At 40.0% G+C, this 24,095-nt stretch overlaps 1 protein-coding gene and 1 long non-coding RNA gene across 20 annotated transcripts in view; one reads left to right on the forward strand and one right to left on the reverse strand.

Annotated features, from left to right (window-relative positions):
• CLYBL (citramalyl-CoA lyase) overlaps positions 1-24,095 on the forward strand; it is a 280,497-nt gene that overhangs the window by 235,293 nt on the left and 21,109 nt on the right. For 8 of the 15 annotated variants that reach the window (XM_074021334.1, XM_045377324.3, XM_015439473.4 and 5 more), the window contains 5 exons: positions 10,181-10,369; positions 14,579-14,680; positions 16,413-16,506; positions 17,818-17,985; positions 22,511-22,635. In XM_074021334.1, the coding sequence (XP_073877435.1) occupies positions 10,331-10,369; positions 14,579-14,680; positions 16,413-16,506; positions 17,818-17,985; positions 22,511-22,635 (528 nt within the window). In that variant the 5' untranslated portion in view covers positions 10,181-10,330. Of the gene's footprint in view, positions 1-10,180; positions 10,370-14,578; positions 14,681-16,412; positions 16,540-17,817; positions 17,986-22,510; positions 22,636-24,095 lie in introns of all 15 variants that reach the window. The other 7 variants (XM_045377322.3, XM_015439472.4, XM_065533437.2 and 4 more) reach the window with 1 other exon arrangement.
• The window catches only part of LOC107128023 (uncharacterized), a 126,154-nt gene that overhangs the window by 14,265 nt on the left and 87,794 nt on the right, over positions 1-24,095 (reverse strand). The window lies entirely within an intron of this gene.

The following is a 24,095-nucleotide window of genomic DNA, read 5'->3' on the forward strand; positions in this document are numbered from 1 at the left end:
CTGGGAGTTTGAGACCAGCCTGGCCAACATGGTGAAACCCCCATCTCTACTAAAACTACAAAAATTAGCCAGGCATGGTGGCAGGCACCTGTAATCCCAGCTAGTCGGGAGGCTAAGGCAGGAGAATCGCTTGAACTCGGGAGGTGGAGGTTGCAGTGAGCTGAGATCGTGCCATCGCACTCCAGCCTGAGAGACACAGCGAGACTCCATCTCAAAAAAAGAAAAAAAGAAAAAAAAAACTATTGAGAAAGACAATGTAAGCTTGTGGTACATAAATACTTTGTCTTTTTTAAAAGTTGTGTGCAGCCAAGTGTGGTAGTGCATGTCTATAGTCCCAGTTACTCGGGAGGCCGTGGTGGGAGGATTGCTTGAGCCTGGGAGTTCAAGACCAGCCTAGGCAACATAGTGAGACACTGTCTCTACAAAAAATACAAATAATTATCTGGGTATGGTGGTGCATGCCTGTAGTCGCAGCTACTCAGGAGGCCGAGGCGGGCGGATTGCTGGGGCCTAGGAGTTCAAGACAGCAGTGAGCCATGATCCTGCCACTGCTCTCCAGCCTGGCTGATAGAGCAAGACCCTGTCTCTTAAAAAAAAATCTGTGCAAAGTGTACCTCGAAGCCACACTACTGAATCATAAAACATCAGCAGCGCCTGCCCACCAGGGGCGTCTTCTCACACCAGCTTCACATCACCGTATGAGTTTGAGTCGGAGGCGCCTCAGAGGCCCATAAGGATGCCTGTCAGTGTCTTCACAGACATACCAAAGGACTGGCACATATAGTTAAGGAAATCCACCAGGAGGAGACGGAAAAAGGGCAAGGTAAAGAGGAGGAAGAGAGGGGAAGGTGATGGATAAGGCCACGGCAGCAGAGAGCCAGCACCAGGCAGTTGCCAGTCAGCGCCAGGGCAAGGCAGGCAAGGAGGCAGATGGAAGTAAGCCCCTTCTTTCCACTGGAGTTTTCTCTCCCCTGGGAATTGCATTGTATTTTGTTGAGAAATAAAGAGTGAAAATACAAAACAAAAATATCACAATCCCCCCTAACCCACACCATATGCAAATATATATACTCAAAATGTATCAAAGAGCTAAATGTTATAGCTAAAACTATTAAACTCCTAGAGAAAGACATAGGCATATATCTCGTGACCTTCGATTAGGCAGTCAGTGGTCTCAAGATGATAGCAAAAGTGCAATCAACAGAAGAAAAATAGATAATTGGACTTTAGTAAAATTGTAACTTCTGTGCTTCATAGGACACCATCAAGAAGATGAAAAGATAGCTACAGAATGGAAGAAAACATTTTCAAGTCATCTATCTGATAAGGATTTGATATCCAGAATATCTAAAGAACTGGTATATGATGTTGTTATAACTCAACAGCAAAAAGACAAGCAGGCCTGTTTAAAAGTGGGCAAGGGACTTGAATAGACGTTATCCAAAGAAGATAAACAGATGACCAATAAGCACACACACAGATGCTCAGCATCATTAGCCATTGGAGAAATGCAAAACAAAACCCACTGAGCGACCACATCACATCCACTAGGATGGCTGTGACCAAAAACAAACACTGTATCAGTAACACAGAAAATAGCAAGTGTTGGTGAGGATGTGGAGAAATATGAATCCTGGTGCATTGCTGATGGGAAGGCAAAATGGTACAGCCACTGTGGAAAACAGTTTGGCAGTTCCTCAAAAAGCTAAATGTACAATTACTATGTGATCCAGCAATTCTACTCCTAGGTATATGCCCAAAAGAATTGAAAAGAGGGACTGAAAGAGAAACCCATATGCCAGTGTTCATAGCAGCATTATTCACAATAACCAATTATGAAACAACCCAAATGTCTACCGACAAATGAATAGATAAACAAAATGTGGAATAGACATAAAATGGAATATTATTCAGCCATAAAAAGGAGTGAAGTTTGGATACATGCTATGACATGAATGAACCTTAAAACATTATTATGCTTAGTGAAATAACCAGAACCAAAGAACAAGTATTATTTCACTCATAGGAAATATCTAGAATAGACAAATTCATGGGTACAGAAAGTAAATTAGGGGTTACCAGGAGCTGGGGGCAGGGGAAAATAGTGTTGATGCTTAATGGTTATGGAGTTTCTGTTTGAGGTGATTAAAAGTTTTGGAAATAGACCGGGTGTGGTGGCTCATGCCTGTAATCCCAGCACTTTGGGAGGCTGAGTGGATCATCTGAGGTCAGGAGTTTGAGACCAGCCTTGCCAACATGGCAAAACCCTGTCTCTACTAAAAATACAAAAATTAGCTGGGTGTGGTGGCGGACACCTGTAATCCCAGCTACTCAGGAGGTTGAGGCAGGAGAATCACTTGAATACAGGAGGCGGAGGTTACAGTGAGCCAAGATCACACCATTGCACTCCAGCCTGGGCAACAAGAATGAAACTCCACCTCAAAAAAAAAAAAAGTTTGGGAAATAGTGGTGATGGTTGACAATGTTGCATAAGTAATCGGTGCCACATTGTCCATTTAAAGATAATTTAAAAGGAAAACTTTATTTTATATATATAGCCCTAATTTTTTTTTTTTTTTTTTTTTTTTTTTTTTTTTTTGAGACGGAGTCTTGCTCTGTCACCCAGGCTGGAGGGCAGTGGTGCAATCTCGGCTCACTGCAAGCTCTGCCTCCCAGGTTCACGCCATTCTCCTGCCTCAACCTCCTGAGTAGCTGGGACTACAGGCATCCGCCACCACGCCCAGCTAATTTTTTGTATTTTTAGTAGAGATGGGGTTTCACCGTGTTAGCCAGGATGGTCTCGGTCTCCTGACCTCGTGATCCACCCGCCTCGGCCTCCCAAAGTGCTGGAATTACAGGCGTGAGACACTGCGCCCAGCCTATAGCCCCAATTTTTTAATGGGCTAAGGATTTAAATAGTTCACCAAAGTAGATATAAAAATGGCCAATAAGCACATGAAAGGATTCTCAACATCATTAGTCATCAGAGAAACACAAAACTACAATGAGAGACCACTTGGTGATACCCACGAGGATGACTAGAATAAAAAAGACACGTGGTAATAAGTGTCGGCGAGCATGTGGAAAGGAACCCTCATACACAGCTGGTGGGAGCGGAAATTGGCTTAGCCACTTTGGAAAACAGCAGACAGTTTCTCAAAAGGTCAAACATACAGTTACCATATGACCCAGGAATTCTACTTTCTCTTAAGTATACGCCCAAGAGAAATGAAAACCTATGTCCATATAAAAACCTATACATGAATGTCCATGGCAGCATTTCTCATAATAGCCACAAAGTGGAAACAAGCCAGGTGTCCATTAACTAATAATGGACAAAATGTGACCTATCCGTACAAGAGAATATACTTTGGCAGTAAAAAAGAATAAGGATGGATAGGTACTACAACATGAATGAATCTTGAAACATACTAAGTGAAAGAAGGCAGTCAGAGAAGACTACTTATTGCGTGGTTCCATTTATACATTCGAGAATAAGCAAATCTATAGAGGCAAAAAGTAGAATAGTGGTTGCCTAGGTCTGGGAGGGTTGGGGAAATGGGAGTAACTTGCTAAGAAGTATGCAGTGTCTTTTCGGGGTGATACATACCTTTTTTGTTGTTGTTTTTCAGGCAGTCTTGCTTTGTCACCTAGCCTAGAATGCAGTGGTGCAATCATAGTTTACTGCAGCCTCAAACTCCTGGGCTCAAGTGATCCTCCCACTGCAGCCTCCCAAGCAGCTGAGACTACAGGTGTGTGCCACCACACCTGGCTTATGTTCTAAAATTGACTGTGGTAATGGCTGTCCAACTCTATGAATACACTAACAGCCACTGAATTGTACACATAGGTAAATTGTATGTCATGTGAACTTTATCTCATTAAAGCTGTTATCAAAATCACAAACCTAAAAATAATTTTCACCAAAATTATTTCTCACAAATAACAACTACAGTGACATTTCAGTCATTAACTAGAATCGTTTTTAACTTTTTATTGTGGAAATATTCAAACATATACAAATGTAAAGAGAGTAGTGTAAAGAACTCCCATATACACATCAATCAGCTCCAAAACTTGTCAATGTTTTAGGGTAACTTTTCCCCTCACATTTTAGTACAAAAATTTCAAGCATTAGAAAAGTTGGAAGATTGTACAGTAGAAACCCATATACGCACCTCCTACATTCTCCCATTAATGTTTACTCTGGGTGACTTAATCTGTATCTGACCATCCATTCATCCCTCTCTCCATCCATCGATTTGCTTCGTATTAATATATCCATTTCAAAGTAAATTGCAGACAGCAGTACACTTCCCCTTAAGTACTCCTGCATGCATATGAGTGACTGGAGTTCAATATTTGTGCTTTTGAGGTGAAATTTATATACAATGAAATGCACAAATTTAAAGTATATGTTCTATGAATTCTGACAAATGTATAGGTTTGTATGACTCAAAGCCATTATTCTAACATCTTTAAAAATATTTTTAATTGGTTGGAGATCTTCAAAACAAATTCTTTTCATAGATTTATTGTATTTTAGTGTTGGAGTTTTTTGGTAAGGTTCTCTCCTTTTCAATTATATCTCTGAAGGGCAGAATTACCAATTATGTATTATAAGCTACCCATCTATACACATCCTCAGCCTTCTTAGTCTTTTGAATGAAAGCCAATTTAGCATTTCACTATAAACCTGTGTTTTAATGTATGTTTCATGATTAACATATCAAAAACTTTGCTCTGCCAAAATCTACATTTTCAGAGTAAACAGGGTGCCTGGCATGTAACGCTTTGTAAGATGAATCAGCACATACAGTTTTAAGCCAGTTAACATACAGTATACTCAATATAGTTGTAGGTTTTCTTTTTTTCAAAAACAGACGAACCAAGTTTTCTTTTTCATGTGGAAAAAATAATGGGATAGAAAACTCAACACTCACCTTGCTTGATGAAACACACGACCAGGTTATAATAATCAGTGAGAATTCATTTGCCTTTTTTTCAATGCACTCACTACAACAGTCTCTGCGATCATTATTACAGTGAAATTTTATAGATTTAAGAGAAAAATTCAATATAATTGACTAGTGATGATCTTCTATGTCATAAGCAATGCTGTTTTTAAATACAAATTGATGAAAAGTTATATGAAAAAGGCGATCCTTAAATAGAATAAATTCATTCCGTTTTTTATTTTAAACCAAACTTGATCTTGACATTTTCAGTAAGATTTTCATAGAGATGCTCCTGGGGCCTTCTGCTCAAAATTTGGACAACTTCATGCCCGTGACATGACATCATTTTACACATTAGATAAAATGAAAATCGGATGAGATGGACAAATTCAGAAGGGATAGAATTTACTGACGTGTTTGAATATGTGGCATGGCAATTGCCTTTCGCAGGATGAAAATATTCATTGTACTTTTCTTTAATCACAAATGTTGTGGATCTCCCTGGAGTCTAGAAAGTCTTTCCTATTTCTTAATTACCAAATCTTGGGTTGCACGTAGCTTTCTCGTTGTTCCTGTTGCCCCCAGGGCTGTCTCTGCCATTTCCTCTGAAAACAACTATACATTAACATTCAAGGTTTGAGTCGGGGGCTGGGAGGCGAAGGGAAAGGTGATAATTCAGATGTTATGAAACTGCGATAATGCTATTATTTAAGGCACTTATTTGGGTATGTTTATACTTTGTAGTTTTATAAATAAGCCCAAGGGGCTCCTCTTGGTTGTCACAGTCCCCCTTGAATCTCGTATCCTGTCTGTCTCATCCTATCCGACAGTAGAATTGATGCCGCTCTAATCCCTGGAAGTTTGGAACTAATGAACTGACTGCTGAGCTGCCGCCACGGAGCTTGGTCCCAAACTATACTGTACTTCACACTCGATTTATTCTCCAGATGGCGAGACTGTGCCGCCCTGCCGCGAGGGACCACCTCTTCCACTGGAGTGTAAAAGTGGACGGATGTTGTTTTCTTTGCAGATTTGATCATTCTGAGCTAGAAACTTGCGAGGATGATTAGTTATTAGCTTTAATGGGTGCCAATTGAACCAACTGCACGCATATTTTCTCCTTTAATTTCAGAGTCTGCAGGTTTTGGTGATGGTTGATTTCTCCACTTTCTTACGTCACCAGAGCGTGTCTCTTCCCCAGGTGATAGGAATCCAGTCTCTGAAATCATAGCACGCCTTGGTTCCTGGCCCAGACAGAGTCACATAATACGGTGGCTTATGGATAAGGACAAGTTTATTAGCCACTGGTCCACTGCACTGAGCAGCATGGCACGAAATATCGATTGAATGCGGCAACTTTGGGAACACCATTTTTTAGAATGGGGGCCTGCAAAGATTGTCATCTGTGCCAACTTCCTCTATGACCTGGGCAGAGTCCACCTCTAGAATCAGACATGATCCGGAACACACTATGGTACTTAGTCTCTTCAAAGGTCCAATGTAACTGTTGATAAAGGCCTTAATTCCATTATTCAGTCATTTCCAGCTTGTCAGATCTTGGGGAACAAGTTCATTCCACAGTGAGAGTGGCTCACCAAGGTTGCCCTGTAGCATTAACATATTTAGAACACAGTCCCTCTGAAACCTCATTTTAAGCAACCTGTATTGCTCCCAGAATATAAAAGCCCCCATAAAAGCTCTTTTTGGGGTGGCCTCTTTTACCTTAATTTCCTTTTTCTCCTTTCTCCCGGAAGCACTTACCTCCCAATAATCGTAGGCGATCACCCTGAGAGCCCTTCTGAGAGCCGGCTCAGCCAGACGGCCTGTTGCTAATCCACCTAAGATGGATATTGGAGGGATGGTCAGAGCCAACCAGGAGCCAAAGAAAGAGAGAAAAAAAGAAGGAAAGTGTGAAGCATGAAGGACGAGGTGATGGAGATGAGAGAGAGCTGAGCGCCTTGTTAGCAAGAAGTACAGTGTGTGTTGCAGAGAGAGGGAACAAGTGAGAGAATAAAATGAACAGAATTTGTTTCTTTTCACAACTGGGTGGACTGTGACTCTCTCGAACTGAACGCCCAGAACTAAACTTAATTGTTCTTAGAAACTGCCTTCCTCCCAACCCAACAGATGGCATGGGCGTGTTTGCTAGCACAGTCACATATTTCACCCTGAAAATACCAAAAAGAAAAAAAAAAATTCAACATGCTCGTTGGTTGGGATAAATTCACTGAAGTTGTTGAGTGTTTTGGGATATATACCAGAGGGATGCACACTTGGTTTATGTAAATTGTAACAAGCAACAGCCTGTTAATAAGGGTGTTGTATGGCAATATACCTCAAAAGCCATCCTCTCTTTTTGGAAAGGTACAGAATGATGAAGTGGAAAGAGCTTGGTTTTCATTCTGAGCCAAAATTTTTTAAATGCTGAGTATTCACTGCTCATTATTATAATATGAAAAGTACTAATCAGATTATGCCTAAAATTGGAATTAGGTACTTCATTTGCAGCCAATTTCACAAGGGCCGAATTTTGCTAAGTAAACTGGAATGTGCTGAAACCATGGCAATCTGACTTTAGATAAAAATCGCAAACAGGTTTAGAACATGAGCTTTGAACAAACAGTCCCTTCAAATCCAAGTGAAGCCAAACAGCTTCGAGATCAGATTTTGTTTGACACCAACCAACATTAACAATTTAGGAAGTTGATGTTGCCAGGTATCCCGCATCCTTGAGCACACATGCAAATTAGATGATGGAGAAGATGACTCAAATAACTTAAGCTTTAAAATGCAGTATGGCCTAAAAAATCGAGTGAGTTCCCTTCAGTTTTCCATTCATACTGTCCCAGTAGACTCTTTGCAAGGCTGACTTAGCTATTTAAAAGGGAACCTGAAAGTTATGTTGCCAAACTCCAGCAATTTCGTTTTTTTGTAGCTGCATAGGCTGCACAGAGCAGAACATGCTTTAGATTGTCCACAGCCATGGATCTAAATGTGCCTTCGAAAAAGCTGGAAGAGTTTTTTAGTTTGCTTGTTTTCATTTTTGAGATGAAGTCTTGCTCTGTGTCCTATGCTGGAGAGCAGAAGTGCAGTCTCGGCTCACGGCAACCTCTACCTCTTGAGTTCAAGCGATTCTCCTGCCTCAGCCTCCCGAGTAGCTGGAACTACAGTCACGTGCCACCACGCCCGGCTAATTTTTGTATTTTTAGTAGAGATGGGGTTTCACCATGTTGGCCAAGCCGGTCTCGAACTCTTGACCTCAGGTGATCCGTCCCCTCAGCCTCCCAAAGTGCTGGGATTACAGGTGTGAGCCACCGTGCCGGGCCAGAACTCAAGTATTTCTCCCAGCAGCTCTAGACGGCTTTAGAGCCAAGATACTGAGCTAACTTCTGCCCTTCACCTTCAAGATTTTCGTATTTAGGGCCAGGCGCCATGGCTCACACCTGTAATCCTAGCACTTTGGGAGGCCGAGTCGGGTGGATCACCTGATATCAGGAATTCGAGGTCAGCCTGGCCAACACAGTGAAACCCCGTCTCTACTAAAAATACAAAACTTAGCTGAGTGTGGTGGTGGGTGCCTGTAGTCTCAGCTACTCGGGAGGCTGAGGCAGGAGAATCACTTGAACTCCGGAGGCAGAGATTGCAGTGAGCCGAGATCACGCCACTGCACTCCAGCCTGGGTGACAGAGTGAGACTCTATCTCAAAAAAAAAAAAAAGAAAAAAAAAAAAGAGTGCATGGTAGAGCAAGTGGGCGAGTTTTATATCTATGGAATAAAACAAAGGTATGATGTGGAACCAAGCCATTGTTGGCTACATCATCTCTGATTTAGCTAGTCTGAGCTCTCTGTTGCTTTTGTCTAAGCTTGGCCTAATTATTGGCAGCTGAAGCTCGGTAAATCAGGACTTCACAGAGCGGTCCTAAACTGTCTTAGGTACTCTTTCCATCTGACCTGACAACTCTAAGCTACCGTTTCCTCACATTGTTTAACTCAGACCACATTTGGAAGCCTTCCTTGCGCCTCCCCACTCATACACCCACATCTGTCTGGTTTAAATCTACTGTCCTGGGTTGTCTTGTTGCTTGGACTTAAGACTCAATATTGGCTTAAATGATTCTTTTTTGTCTCTACTTTGGTTTGCTATTTTTCTAGATCAGTATTGCTTTTCAAATGGCTATGTATTGTGGAGACTTTTTTTTAAACTACATTCATCAGCAGTGAGAAGCTTTAAAGTTTTATTAGTATCGTAAAAACGCTTCCCAAATGAAACTACTTTTGATAAGTGTTCATTCTGACAATGAGAATTTGTTGAGGGCTGTTGGCAAGTTGGAGGAGTTTGCTTTTGAAACTGAAATTGGCAGGAAGTAATGACCTCAAGTGCTTTCTTTCTCTTGACTCCAGCCCTCACCCTTTCCATGCACTTCTTTCTCTCCCCAACCCCACCGTCATCACCCCCAAGCTGAAACCAATAAATAACATACTTGGTTTCATATAGTTTTTCTGGGGACAGTTCAAATACTGAAGCAGACTTTCAGCCTTTCAGCTTTTCTGAACTGTGGAGCAGAGCCTGTCAAGTCAAAGAAAAAAATGTATTTGTCAAGCTCTTCATGAAGGGATTCCTTGCCTTCCACCTGAAGAAGTGGGAGCTTTTTTTGTAGTACGCATTGTCAGATTCCTGTGAGCATCTTCTTAATTGAATGTCAAGATTCAACTCAGTTGCAATAAAATAGTAAAAAAAAAAGCATGCTGCATGTGGAAAAAGAAAAATCCTTATTTTTTCCCTAATGTGAAGAAGCTGACAGACGAGACGGCCACAATCTAGATGTTAGCCAATTTCTTATGTTTATTAAATGAGAAAGTGCAGGTAAAGAACATAGAACCATGCTTAGCACTTAGTTAATGCTCAATCAGTGAAAAATTACCCATTAACCATTTTCCCCTTCCAATTGGGAAGTAATACTAATGAGAAAGACGACGCTCCCACTGTGGCATTGCAGTGCGTCTCGGCTGTGTTACAGCTGTGGCGAATGAAGCCTAGAAATCAACTGCTCACCTTTCAGACTGGATGACTTCTTTCAAATATTACTTGTTTGGTGGACAGGAAATGTGTAGATAGAGTAATGGTGCTCAGACTCTGAATCCACGTAACAGTTTCATAAACCATTTGATGGTGCTCCCCTCAGTGATAAAAATAACAATAAACTTTTTATTGACACTTATAGAATGAAGCTCGACTGAGAATTGTAAAAACTCTTGAAGACTTTGATCTGGGCCCTACTGAAAAATGTGTGAGAGTCAACTCAGTTTCCAGCGGTCTGGCAGAAGAAGATCTAGAGACCCTTTTGCAATCCCGGGTCCTTCCTTCCAGCCTGATGCTACCAAAGGTGGAAAGTCCTGAAGAAATCCAGTGGGTGAGTAGCTAATGCTTTGCTTTAAGATTCAGGAGAGGCCGGGCGCTGTGGCTCACGCCTGGAATCCCAGCACTTTGGGAGGCCGAGGCAGGCGGATCACGAGGTCAGGATATCGAGACCATCCTGGCTAACATGGTGAAACCCCGTCTCTACTAAAAACACAAAAAATTAGCTGGGCGTGGTGGCGGGCGCCTGTAGTCCCAGCTACTCGGGAGGCTGAGGCAGGAGAATGGCGTAAACCCGGGAGGCGGAGCTTGCAGTGAGCCGAGATCGCGCCACTGCACTCCAGCCTGGGCCACAGAGCGAGACTCCGTCTCAAAAAGACTCAAGAGCAGCTAAGGAGGAGTGGCAAGAAGAAGGGATCTGGGTGCCACAGGTTTGGAAAATGCACACACAGAGCAGAGAGGAAGGGATTTGAGAAAAAGCAGTAAGCGCAAGAATCCGTTTCTTTCACCCAAGGAAAACTCGCCTTTGCCCAAATGCACTTTTGAAATGATGCTTCGCTTCCTAATTGGATGTGTGGTTTGGCCAGAACAAGCTCCTCAGTAGCCCTCCTAGAGTAATCCCTGGAAACTAGGTTGCCCGAGAATGTCATCCCTTTCTCCACCCTGCCCGGCCTTGAGCCAAGGCCTCCACCTGGAAGAGCAGTGACGTAAGTGGCCCTTACTGAGATTCATCTGAAATCATCCCAGGCAGGGAGGGCACATTTGCTGCATATGAAAAAATGAACCCAAAGAAGGGGAGGAAAAGGTCACTCTTTAGGGCAACTGGAGGAATGAACAGGAAGCTTTTAACTAGTGGTTTTAATTAGCACTGATATTATTTCCTGAGCAGTTCTCTAGTGCATCCTTTTTAAATTGCTGACAGGTGTGTTTGTGTTTCATGACAGACTTTTCAGCCAATAAAAACCTGAAATGTAAAGTGGTTGGCATGTCAAATTACTTAAGAAAACTTTTGAAATGGGCCTAATTACACGATGATTGTTTTAATTGACAAAGGGTGGAGGGGCTAGATTTTATTTGAGCGTCGCTATTCTTCTGCAGATCTCCACTGAATAAAATAACATTTCACTGGGTCATTCTGGGGCAGAGAATGTGTCATTCTGGGGCCTGTGAGGTGTGAAAACTGGAAGCATTTGTGGTCGGGGCGAGTGGTCAGTGGTGGTTTCGTGGAAGGCACCTCTAGTATTACCTCTGAGGCTATGGCTGCCACCACAGCAATAGCCTGAGTTGTCATAGCACCTACGAAACTGCTCACCTGCTGAATGCACCCAGTGTGTCAGGTCTGTGCTGCCCAGTGCCACGGCCACTATGACATGTGGCTTCTGAGCATTGAAACGTGGCCAGCACAAATTGAGATGTGCTGGAAGTGCAAAATACACACTCGATTTTGAAGACTCGGGACTCACCGAGAGGACAAAAAGAGAATGTAAACTATCTCCATAATTTTTATATTGATTACACATTGAAATAACATTTGGGATCTGTTGGGTTGAATGCAAGACACTGTTAAAATTAAATTCACCTGTTTCAGTTTACCCTCTTAATGTAGCTACGAGAAAATTTAAAATTACGTATGTAGCTGCTGCTATACCGTTTCTTTTGGACAGCTCTGTGTTGGATCCTTCCCGAAGACCCGTATTCAAGGACCAGTATTTATTGACTAAGCTGGAGTTCTTCTCTCCAGGGTTACCCTCAGAAGCTGGGAGATACTAGTTAGAGTATGTTAATATCCTGAAGGGCCCTGAGCCCATTCAGATATGTCTTAAGTTGATTGAAATGGACTCTGAAGTCACTGTTCCCTTTTGGTTTCATAGTTAATGCCTATTTATCACCGTTATTACCCTTAATTTCAGACGGGGGAGGGGGAGACCCAGCCAGCCTTCAGCTATGGCTTCTGTTCGCTGTTTTAAATCCTTGGAAGTGAGATACACACAGAAATTTAAATAGGACTTCTAGTTAACAGAAGTCCTTTTGGCTGTTTATTTTTTCCTCTCCGTTTGTATTTATGTGAAGCATAAAACCCAGAGCCTGATGCACAACTGAAAGATGGGCTTACTTGTTTTCTTTTGTGTGAGAATCTCTTGCTCGCCTTTTGTCGCTAGTGTGGGTTCTTGTTTGACTGGCACGGCTTATTGGACTATAACAAGCGTAACCCTGCCTCCTTTGTCATGGGACAATTCTCCCACAAATCCCGAACAGTGTGCATTCTTCCAACACACTATTGGGTGTGCACTGGAATTGAAAGAATTGCTGAGCCCTGCTACTTCATCTCCTCCCCAATCTCTTTGTGATTTCTCCCCCTTCTTCTCCTCCCCCTACCCCAGTCCCCTCCACCTCGCTGAAATGAACACTTTACCAGGCCGGAAACATTTAATCGTCTCCTTTTGAAAAAATTAATTGAAACTTCTCCACTAGTTACCTTTTGTGTTAGTACTTAATGCAATTTTTTAAGAAAGAGCGGGAGGAGGAGGAGGAGGAGGATGGGCCAGAATATTTAATTTTTAAATGCCCCTATTGGCTTAAAAACAAAAGGCATTAGGGGTGTTCTCACTAAGAACAGGGAATATATTGTAAAGCGTTGACTTGGTTTTAAAGTCCATGATTTTTGTAGTTATAACTGTCATCACAAAGAACGGGGCAAGTCACTTCACAAGTTTTCTTTTTTTCATGAAAAAAAAAATCCCTACTACATTTTTAACACCAAAACCACTAATACCGTGCTACCACTTTCTAGCATAAATGAGAAATACATTATGTTTTATTTTCATCTACATCAAATCCTATACATTTTATCCCCTTAAATTGTCGCCCTCTGCTCCTTCTTGCTATTTTGGTTGAGTTATTCCTTCCCTTGAAAAGTTACTAAGGAGGTGATGATGATGTCCTTTGAAGGGGGGGCAGTGGGAGCAACTGGGAATAATTCTTCATTACTGAAAGCTGTGATTTATTTTAGCCTAATTGTAAAGTTACTGCAAATTGCTCAAAAGCTTTTTAAAGATCCCAGTGATTAGATTTTTTAGGGGGGTGGTGCACCGGCAAGGAGGGGGCAGCTAGAAGGGGAAATAACACCTCTAATCCCGCTTCTGGTAAATAGGCTGCCAGCTTTTCAAATGAGTTTCCTTTCTATTAGTCAGAATATTATGCTAAGCCTTAAGCATTAGTTTTTTTATGTTACCATAGCAGCCTTATTCCTGCAGGGTGGTGACCTGTGATGATTACAGTACAAAGCTTATAGGGTCTTGAAACCCCCTTTGAAGATGAAAAGTCTTTGATGGTTTATATTTATGCAAATCTCTTAGATATGATTTACCCAACTGAGACTGAATGGAGAGATGATTAAAATTCCCTTTTCCTTTGATATCTATTAATGGCTGAATATTTCTTAAATTTAAAATGGATATCTATGTTTTCATCTTTATTTACAAAAATATCTTTATCATACCTGTATTTCTTTTCCATCTCCCCACATCTTATTAGATCTAGAGAGACGTAATAGATTTACAATTTAGAGTGTGTTTTTCCCTCTTTTTGAAGAGGGGGAGGAATCTGGGCAAGAGCTTTTGTATGTTTCCAGATGATAGATTTTGGAATTTGGGCTACCCCACTGGCAGCACAGAGCTAGCTGTGAACTGGTCTCATGGAAAAAATTGGCGAGCTTTGGTCTTCAAAGAATTAAACTTCCTTTTTAAGGTCTTCCTAGGTAAGCTAAAAAATTATGAAGAAAAACCTTCTGAACAAAGGGTAATGGTGCTATAATGAATAATATGGAAGGAAGGCTGCTGAACAGTTAGTTACACTGATGTCAGTGCTGGGCACGAAACAAAAGCAGAATGGCAGGTAGAGGAAGACTTCATTGTTTTAAGGGCCTACCATTTGCATTTAACGAAGCGAGGGCAAGAGGCCTTCAGTAAATACGTTTTCAGGGAAAGCGTTTATACTCTCTGCTTCCAGTTCTAACTCCTAGGCCTCAAGGTGCTCCTTTGGGAGAAAAAAATTGTAACGCTTGGGATTTTACTATTTAGTTTAGTGGGAACTTCATTACCTTTTTCTTTGGTCTTCTTCTTTTTTAAAAAAATTCTTTTGTGTCGACGAAAGGGGCTTGGATATTACTTCCTCAGGTCAAAGACTTAAATACTACTTCTGTGTCTACATTTCCGTGATTGTACATTTTTTCCCCACTAATCACCTATGACACTTCTGATTTTAGTTTGCAGACAAATTTTCATTCCACTTAAAAGGCCGAAAACTTGAACAACCAATGAATTTAATCCCTTTTGTGGAAACTGCAATGGGTTTGCTCAATTTTAAGGTAAGAAAGCCATAATATGGTTAATAAGTTAGCATTTTATTTATCACCTAAAGAGAACTTTTGCTTTCAATTTTAACATCTTCTTAAAATGTGTTTCTAGAAAGATTTATAAGCAAAGGAAACGTTGAACACCATTTGTTATCTGTAATAGTCCGAAAACCAAGTTACCAGCATCTTAGAAAACAATGAAATCAGTTAAGTAGAAGGAAAAGCTTCCCTGTCCAAAATATTTAAATGAAGCATTTATATATTCCTAGTAACAATTTTAATTAATCACTGTGTAATTATATGCCTTGAATTATTGCATTTATAGACTAAATGTACATAAAAATTTATTTTGTCACTCTTATGAGTTAACTTTGAAATGTTCTTTTCTATCAATTGTCTTTTCACTGGGAAATTTTCTGCCCTCTCTGTAGCAACATTATCAGTAATGGCTAGCAGAGAAGATTATTGTTTGTAAGTTCATGCACACAAATAATTTGCAGTACATTTTTTCAATTTGCCATATTAGAACATCGAATACCTTCTAATATACATGTGGGAATATTAGCTGAGCCAAGTGTTTTCAACCGCTGTGTGGTTGCACTAAACTACCTGCCTTAACAAATTCAGAGCTAGCTCGTCTTTTCTCGTTTATCAGGGGGCATTTATATTATTTTCCAAAATATGCCTCTCATTCCACCTGACCTGCAAACATCAATCTAGCACCCCCTTTCAGAGTTCCTGGACTCCCAACCCCCACCCCAGCCCCCACAGAAGGCAGGAGCAAAGAAATAACTAAAAACAACAGAAAAAAACATAGTCGAACTATACTGGAGAGAGAACGTGTGAGCGGCAACTCTGAGGCCTTGGGATGTGTGGAAGGGGGTCGAGTGCAAATGTTTGGGGAGCTACTTCAAGACTCGTGAGCTGCTTGTTTACACAACTAACCATAAATTCTTCCAGCCAGCCCCAGAATCCTGAGACTATAATCAAAAGCATATCCCTTAGATGCAACCAGATTCATCCAGTGATTTAATTTTTAAGCACTGCTTCACTATTTTATTCCATAATGTACTTAGAAGCACTTAGAATGTCTGAAATTAATCAACAGTGTCTCCACCGGTTCCTCGTTTCTTTCCCACCCACATATATTAGCAGGTTATATCTCCACCTTTCAAGATTCATGGTTATGTCTATGACAAATGGTATTTGCCTTGACTTTCATATATAAATGTCGAAGTTGCTTTATGAACACATCTTGGATGACTTGTTGCATTTTTATTTTCCCCTCTGGAGTTGCAGGTTTTTGTACTGTCTTTAATCCTGAGACCATGTGCTTGATCCTAATGCAAATAATTCAATTAGTTTGATTTTAAAATTCCTTCCTTCTCCCCTGTGGTTTTATGAGAGTCTCTTAAAGCAAAAACAAATTCTGGAAAGATATAAATAACTTCTAGCGCAAGCAAAATGAGTTAACTCAAAGTTTCTCCAAAAATGAGATGGACTACAATTTGGACATTATAACTATATTAATATAATCCATTAAACAAAGCAAATTTATACAATATACTTATCTTGGATGATATTAAATACCTTTTGAAAGGGGTAAATTTGGGCTGCGTTTTTAGGACTGCCTTCAGCCAAATTGTGTTAAGAGTCAGGTCGTCCTGTTACTAAAAGGCACCATGCCTCTTCCCCCTGACGCACGCGTTTCCGTGAGACTTGGTTCTCTTCTGCTCTTTTACAGGCAGTGTGTGAAGAAACCCTAAAGATTGGGCCTCAAGTAGGTCTGTTTCTAGATGCAGTCGTTTTTGGAGGAGAAGACTTTCGAGCCAGCATAGGTGTCAAAGACCTCTCTCTCTCTCTTTTTCTGTGTGTGTGTATATGTGTGTATATATTTTTTCTTTGCCCCTTGACATTTACATAACAATGTATATTTGCCAACCGTGACAATGGTTTTTCATGACAATGGAATGGACACTACTTCCTGATAATTTAGAGGTCCTCATAGCTGCCCTGCTTCTAGAACACTACATGGTTACTTCTGTTCATTTACAGAAGACACGAGCAATAGAAAGCCCCAGGCATGCTCAAGAATATATGGCATCTCCTTTGCTCCTAATAAATATATTATGTGAACAGCCTCACCGTTGCTTCAGTATTTTGTTTTCACATCCGTCCGTGGGCTGTCTAGATTTCTAATGCAAATTTAAGGCGATTTCACATTTGCCTTAATGAATTGTTTTCCGCAGAATATGCGGTATATAAATATTATTTTAAATGGATCTTAAATTTTTCTTACAATATGTTTCCGAACTCTTAGTATTAAATGTGCTGATTTTCACTGATTCTCACCATCCCTCGTGTGCTGCACTTGAGGGGTCTGTGTGTGTGACTGGAGACCGTGAAGCATTTAGAAAAGAGGCCGAGGCCACAGAAACCAGCCCCAGTGACCTGAAGACAGGCACTTTCCCTGAGCAGGGAGTGGCATACTCCAAATATAAACAGGGACACTTCCCTCCCCTCAGGGTGAAAACACTGAATTTATTTGAATACGAGTCTTTCCAGGAGACTTGTGTATCCAACGGTTCAGCGGGCTACAGAAGGCATATCGACGCTTTCCAGCCCTCCCAAAACAAGTGCCCTCCCGTCTCCCCAAGTTCTGCATCCAGACAGACCCTGAAGCTGAAGCATTTGGCTCAGAACTTCAGTTTGGACAGGGCATGGCAACCACAGCACACACAGTTCTGTGCTTGCTGTGAAACACGAACCATTGCCCTGCATAGCTGCTGGGCCACCTTTTGTGGTGCTGTCTTTGGACTGGCACTTTTTAAGCATTGGTAAGAAGGAAAAAAATATATCAGGAGTCCCTTGTGACCCTGACCCAGCCTCCCAGAATGGGGAAGGGGCCTTCTCTTAATGCAGGTAGAAGGAATTCTATTGAAAGGTGCCTTGTCAGTTAAACAGACACATACGAGATTTAACTTGGCCTCCACATATCCCTGTCTTCATTTATATTTGAATAATTATTTTGCAGAGGAGCAATTCCCAGGGAGGTATAGATATCTGTACAAACTGAGGTTTTATAATAAATATCTGGGTGCGGTTTCCAAAGTTAAAGCCTCCTTTTTCTGTTAACATCCCATTTTCAGGTGCAACAAGTAGTAAAGAAACCCTGGATATTCTCTACGCCCGGCAAAAGATTGTTGTCATAGCGAAAGCCTTTGGTCTCCAAGCCATAGATCTGGTGTACATTGACTTTCGAGATGGAGCTGGGCTTCTTAGACAGTCACGAGAAGGAGCTGCAATGGGCTTCACTGGTATGATTCCTGTCTTAGAAAGCAGTGTCTAAATTAGCAAGCATTCCAGAAAAATAGAAACTTGACCCAAAAACACTTCTAATCTCATCAGATATCTTGTTCCGCTATTTGAAATATGAACAAGCCACACAGGGGAAGAACTTGCCAGACACATTGTCATGGTTTTCTTTGGCCCTGCAAGTCAACAAATCACTCATTTTATTTCCTCTTTATATTAGTTGCTTTTTTTTTTCCTCCATCCTCTTAATCATTTTGTTGTGGTCCTGGCTGACCTGTAGGGAGGGATGAGGCTGTTAAAAGAGTGTTTTTGAATGAACCGCCATAAGAATTTTGGTTGATGGATAGAAGAAAAATCTCCTAGAATATCCAAAATTTAATTCATTTCTGAAAAAATGTTGGTGATATTATCTTTGGTTTTTGTTTTGTTTTGTTTTTTACTCGTAACTAGTTGTTTGCTCTTCTGCCACTCCAAGCCCCTCCTCTCTCTCCCACCTCCCAGTAAGTGTCCGTATACCTGGCGACACCTACGGGCATAGGCTGGCACTAGGCTCAGCCGGTCCCTTGCAGTCCGGTCTGGGGCACAGGCGGCTATCTGTTGATTGGTGTGCCTGGTCACTCAGGTCCCCATGAGCCAGGGGAGCGACTGAAAATTGTGTTTTTACAACAGAGATCTATTTTTCGAAAAACCACGATAGGAGTCTACACACAAACATCCACATGAAGTTGCACACACACAAACTGACGACCATGGGAGAAACACAGTGTGCTCCTTCACTCTTACCTGTTCTTCTGTTGAAAGTTCTAAGAATATTAGTATCAGAAAGGTACCCGAATAATAAGGAAAAGAGATGAGCATCCTGATATTCCCGTTATAACTGTTTTTGAATTGTATCTAGGCAGCGGTTACTGAAAGAAACATTTCATAAAGCAGGCTTAAATGTAAAAAATACCTTAATGGATGATGATTTAGTCCAAAATAAAATTGAATGACCTAAGAAGCTATTTTAGTGTTATATTCGAATTAAATAAAGCTCTGAGTTTGTTCTTGTGTTTTTTACACAAAGAGCTAAAATAAATATGATCCCCCCCAAATTTTTAAATAAATGTGATCCCATATAGGGAAATATTCTTCAATTATCTGAACTATTAATAAACGAATTCTCCCTGCGTTTCATAGTGACTGAGGAAAAAAGGAGTCCTCTGCCACATCCATGTGATTGTGCTTGTTCCTGCCTCTTTCCAACGACTGGTTAAGATGTGACCCAAATGAAAAAGTTGGAGAAAAACTCCATGAAATTTATCTAATAGACCCTGATGTTGTTGGCCTGCAATATATGGCACTGGCTGCCAGGCAGCCAGATGTTGCTCCAAAATGGGAACTAATTCAATAAAAAAGAGAAAGCACTGCATTGACACTGACCCCTCCATGATCACTCAGCAGAATCTGAGTTTCCTCTGCCTCCTCTGGGGTAAATGTCTGCCCCAGAACTTCTCCGGGAGCTGAAGAGTGTCTCCAAGATACAGGACTGAATTAACTTGGCCCCTAATTCAATCGCAGAAGACAGGCTATTTCAAATCAGGTTTAAATTTCTAGACTGTGCCCAACTCAGCACGAGGAGCTTATGGACCTGGCACTATTGTTTCTCCACGACGGGGAGTATTAAATCGCTAAAAAAAGGGGGGAAGCGAGGATAATGGGAAGGCGCAGAGGGCACAGTGCCCATTATATATTCAAGGGAACCAGGCCATAACTAGGGAGCCACACTTCGTAGGCAGTTTGCAATTTTTAGAGAGAAAGTCTTTGTTGTCCCAATTATATTTCTGCATACCAATAAGAGGTAATCAATCTGATAATAAGATAGGAGATTATTTGTAGTCGTTTTTTAAAATAAATGTTTTTTAATGAGTATTTTAGACCACTCAGGATCTGTTTGTCCTAGTTGTTTGGGATTTGATTGCCATACCTTGGGCTTTGCACAAGGAGAAGGAAAAGAAGGAAAGAAAAAAGGAAAGGAAAAGTGGGGAGGAGAGAGGGAGGGATGGAGGAAGGAAGACATGTCTTATCTGAAGCAGGTGGTTGAAAGGTTTAAAATCCAATGAAAGTATTGTGTTATCCATAACACTGGTAAGGAAGACTAAGTCTGTGCTATAAGGATTTCCTGTACATTTAAAAATGATATATATTTGTAATGAGTTGTAGTTTCTAAAAGTTAGCTGTAGTTTCTTTTCTGCGGTCATTTCCCAGAGTCACAGTCCATGTCGATTGATTTTAAATCAATGCATTGGCTGTATAAATGGCCATTAACTTTAGGAATTTTTTTATAAAAAAGAAGCCAAAACTAAATCTTGGAATAAAGCTTTAACAGCTGACTTCGTCATTACAGTTACTCCAGTGCTACATGCTGAGAAGAAAGATTATAAATATGAAGCACTATAGGTTTTCTTCTTTTTTGCAGTCTATTGTAGAAGACAAAAATGACACCATCATACAGTTACCTAAAAGACTTGACAGGTATTGATTTAAAGCACGATATATCAAGCGGTACTGTAAAAAGGATTTCATGGTCATAAATTTTAATGTCTTCCAATTTTGCACCCTCTCAGTAACTTGTCAATAACAACTCTTCTGTATAAAATATTTGCCTGGTTCCCACATGGCATTAAAGTCTGCTGTACAGTTGTTGGAATAGCTAAGATGTGACGAAAGAGAACTTCACATCTGAGTGCCCATACATTTCTAAAACCTAACATGGATCTTAAATTAGCCTCATTGCCAAAATATAGGCACCGGAGGATGGAGAGCTAGCAGTGATTTCACAGTACTTTAAGTAGTTTGTGTTTTGCTCCTCAAATTATAGTGCATGTACCAAGAAGTTCCCATGAAATCTGGCTTTTTACACATTGGTGTAAATTATGTACATAAATTATGAAATTCAGGGCTAACAATTAGTAGGAAATGACTACCAGAACTGACATCCTTTATTAACAATATTCTAACAACTATTAGATTACTTAAATATAATCTCAATACCTACTACTGAAAAAAGCCCTCTTGTCATCCCTCATGTTATTCGTTCCCAGAAATTATTCCTCAGGTAATTTAAAGAATCTTTATTTATAAAAGTGTTTAACATTGTATTAGTATGCTGACAGAAAAGAATGGAATAGCAATGTGAGGATGTTTTAATTATGCCAATGGAAAGAAAAGATATTATTATATTTATCCACTTAAACTCTTTTACATGAAACACTAAAAATATGTTTTTACAAGCATCATTCCTTTTTTCATTCTAACAGAATAATGGCAAGTAATAGGAACTGACAGCAAGATATAAAACATCAAGGATATAATTCGTACTGTCTAAATGTTAAAATAACTATTTCAAAAGCAAAGCAAATTGATGTACCAACAAATATATTTAGCAGAGTAAATGTTCATTAAGTGTACATTATTTTTAAAGAGCCAATTATGTTCATAACTTTATCACATAGCACAATATAATCTCATCATTATTATAACATTAAATTATGTTGCATTTATTAATGATCTGATTGGATTCCACACTTCCCTGATTGTTAAATTGTTTTTTTAACGACTGCATTATTTCACAAAATCCTATGGCTCTTATCTTTGTATGATGTTTTCATTTAAAATCTTTCAACTATAAAAGAATCATAAATCTTTTTGGAAGGTATTTCTACAGAGATAAGATTTCTTCTGGGATATGTAGGGAGCTATAAAGAGGGAAATACCCAGTCTTGATTCTATAAGCCAAAAGGGAAAATCTGGGTATATTTTTGGACAGAGAAACTTTAAGTATCTATTTTTAAATTTTTAAATGGAGTAATCCAGAGGCTGCAGTGTTCAACTCTGCCTTCTATTTTACCATACTGAATAAAATATTTTCATTCAAATCCAATTTTCTATTGGGGGTTAGAAATGACACATAAACTATGTTCGTCTAAAAGAAAAAAAATTAAATATACTATTGTAAGACTGTATTTGATAATAATATAGTTGTAATGACTGCATCTGTAAGCTTTATGAAAACCAGCAGACCATTTCTAAGAGAAATCATGGAAAGAGGTATAATTCTACAAAGAAAGCAAAAGATACCTTATAAAATTTGAGAGAATTCTCATTTAATTTTTTCTACTTCAACTAAAAATAATCCCTCTAATTTGCAGACATTATCCTTTAAAGTCCCAGCCAAAGCAGTTATTCAACAAGCTGCCTCGTCAGCCCACCTGTAACTAAAAATAAGAGATTATCTGCCCTAAGGTGGCATTTCTATAGGATCGGAAACACAATTACTTCCATTGTTGTAGTTTTGCTTCTGTGGTTATTCTGGAAAAGCCTGTCTGATTGCAGGTTTTGTTTTGTTTTGTGTTCTCAATAAAAAGTTTTAAATTAGTTATTTAACATACAGTCTATGAGGCCTTCAGGAACCTCGCGCAATAGAAACATTTTGTTTGAACATCTGTTCGTTGTTTCGTGGTTCCGACGTTATTAATCTTCTTGTAGGTAAGCAGGTGATTCACCCTAACCAAATTGCCGTGGTCCAGGAGCAGTTTTCTCCTTCCCCTGAAAAAATTAAGTGGGCTGAAGAACTGATTGCTGCCTTTAAAGAACATCAACAATTAGGAAAGGTAAATGTTTCATTAATGCCTTGGCTGAAAGTAGTGTTGAAAATATTGTCGGGAAGAATGAAACAAATATGTTGTGTGAATGGTTTAAGAAAACTCATTGTATCTGGGGAGGGGGAAAGGGAGGGAACAACATTCACCAGTGAGAAAATTGCTTGAGGTAGATTTGCCCTGCCCATGTTCCTAAATATTTCACTAACTGGCTCTCAAGTCTCTCATTTTATTCTTTTCATAAAATATATTGGCAGCCTTAGAGAAAATAGAAGTCTGTTTAGTTTTTCTCTACAGACTTCTATGCAGCATTCATATGAAAATAATCTTAGATCAAAGTGAGAACAAGTTGTAATGAAATAAACACAGTTTGACTAAATGGTTCTTGTGGAGGAAAGAAATAAATTTCAAGTTATTTTAATTTGGGGGGGGAAAAAGTACAGACATCTCCTCCGGTTTAGTCATCTGAGAGTGGGAGGTTGTATATGTGTTTGTACCGATTTCTGGACCTGAGATTTGGATGGAATGGAAAGCAAATTAACACTGGAGTACGGTTGTTCCTAATTTAGTGCATCATTGAGCCTCGCGTTTCCTGCTCTGTGGGTTTCTGCTATGTAAATATTGCAGTGGTAATGCACAATCTGTCTCCACTTTGTGCCAGTAACACTTAAATTAGGTGTCGCCTGAAGGAAGATTTTATGCTAGTTGCAGCATTGTCAGTTAATTATCTTAAAGGTTATTTGCAATAATACCGTTTGCCTCTTTTTAAGAGGATAGGAGGGAAAGTTACATTTATAAATCTATCCTAGAGGTAATCTCTAAACTCAGCCTCGTAACTTCCAGAAGGAGTAAAGTTTTGATACCTACAATGCAAAATTACTTAGGAGAAAGAATATTGAAAATTTATTACAGTTCTGAATATTAACCATTCCCCCCTGCAAAAGAAAAGAAAGAAAAAAGAAAAACTGGTTTTTAGTGGTGAACCTGAACCTGTGACATCCATGTGAGACATGTCCCTTGCACTTTTCACTGGCGGCAAGGACACTTGAAAAATCCCAGGACTTGCCAAAATGGGTAACAATATTCAATGGGTCATTCCCTAAGGAAGTCCATGTTCAACCTATGCGGGCACACTCACACACCAGCAGGCTCATCTTTGCACAAACTCACACTTAATATCCAAAGGCAGAATATGTTACATTGGAAATATCCAATTTGGACTTATACCAATTTCATGATAAACAGCATCCTTCCATTTCCCATCAACAGTGGCCATCAGAAAAGTAATGCATTTCATAGAAACAGTATTTTAAGTTGACCTTGTCCATTTTTGTGTCTTAACCCCAAATCAAGATTCCCATGAATAAATCCAGATATTCACCTAGAATGAAGAGCCATGGACTCCCATGCACACGTGCAAATAACTCCATCCACCCCCTTCTCTCGCATACCTGCCCACGCACACCCACACT

The sequence above is a fragment of the Macaca fascicularis genome, chromosome 17 (genome assembly GCF_037993035.2).
Source record: "Macaca fascicularis isolate 582-1 chromosome 17, T2T-MFA8v1.1".
Taxonomy (NCBI): domain Eukaryota; kingdom Metazoa; phylum Chordata; class Mammalia; order Primates; family Cercopithecidae; genus Macaca; species Macaca fascicularis.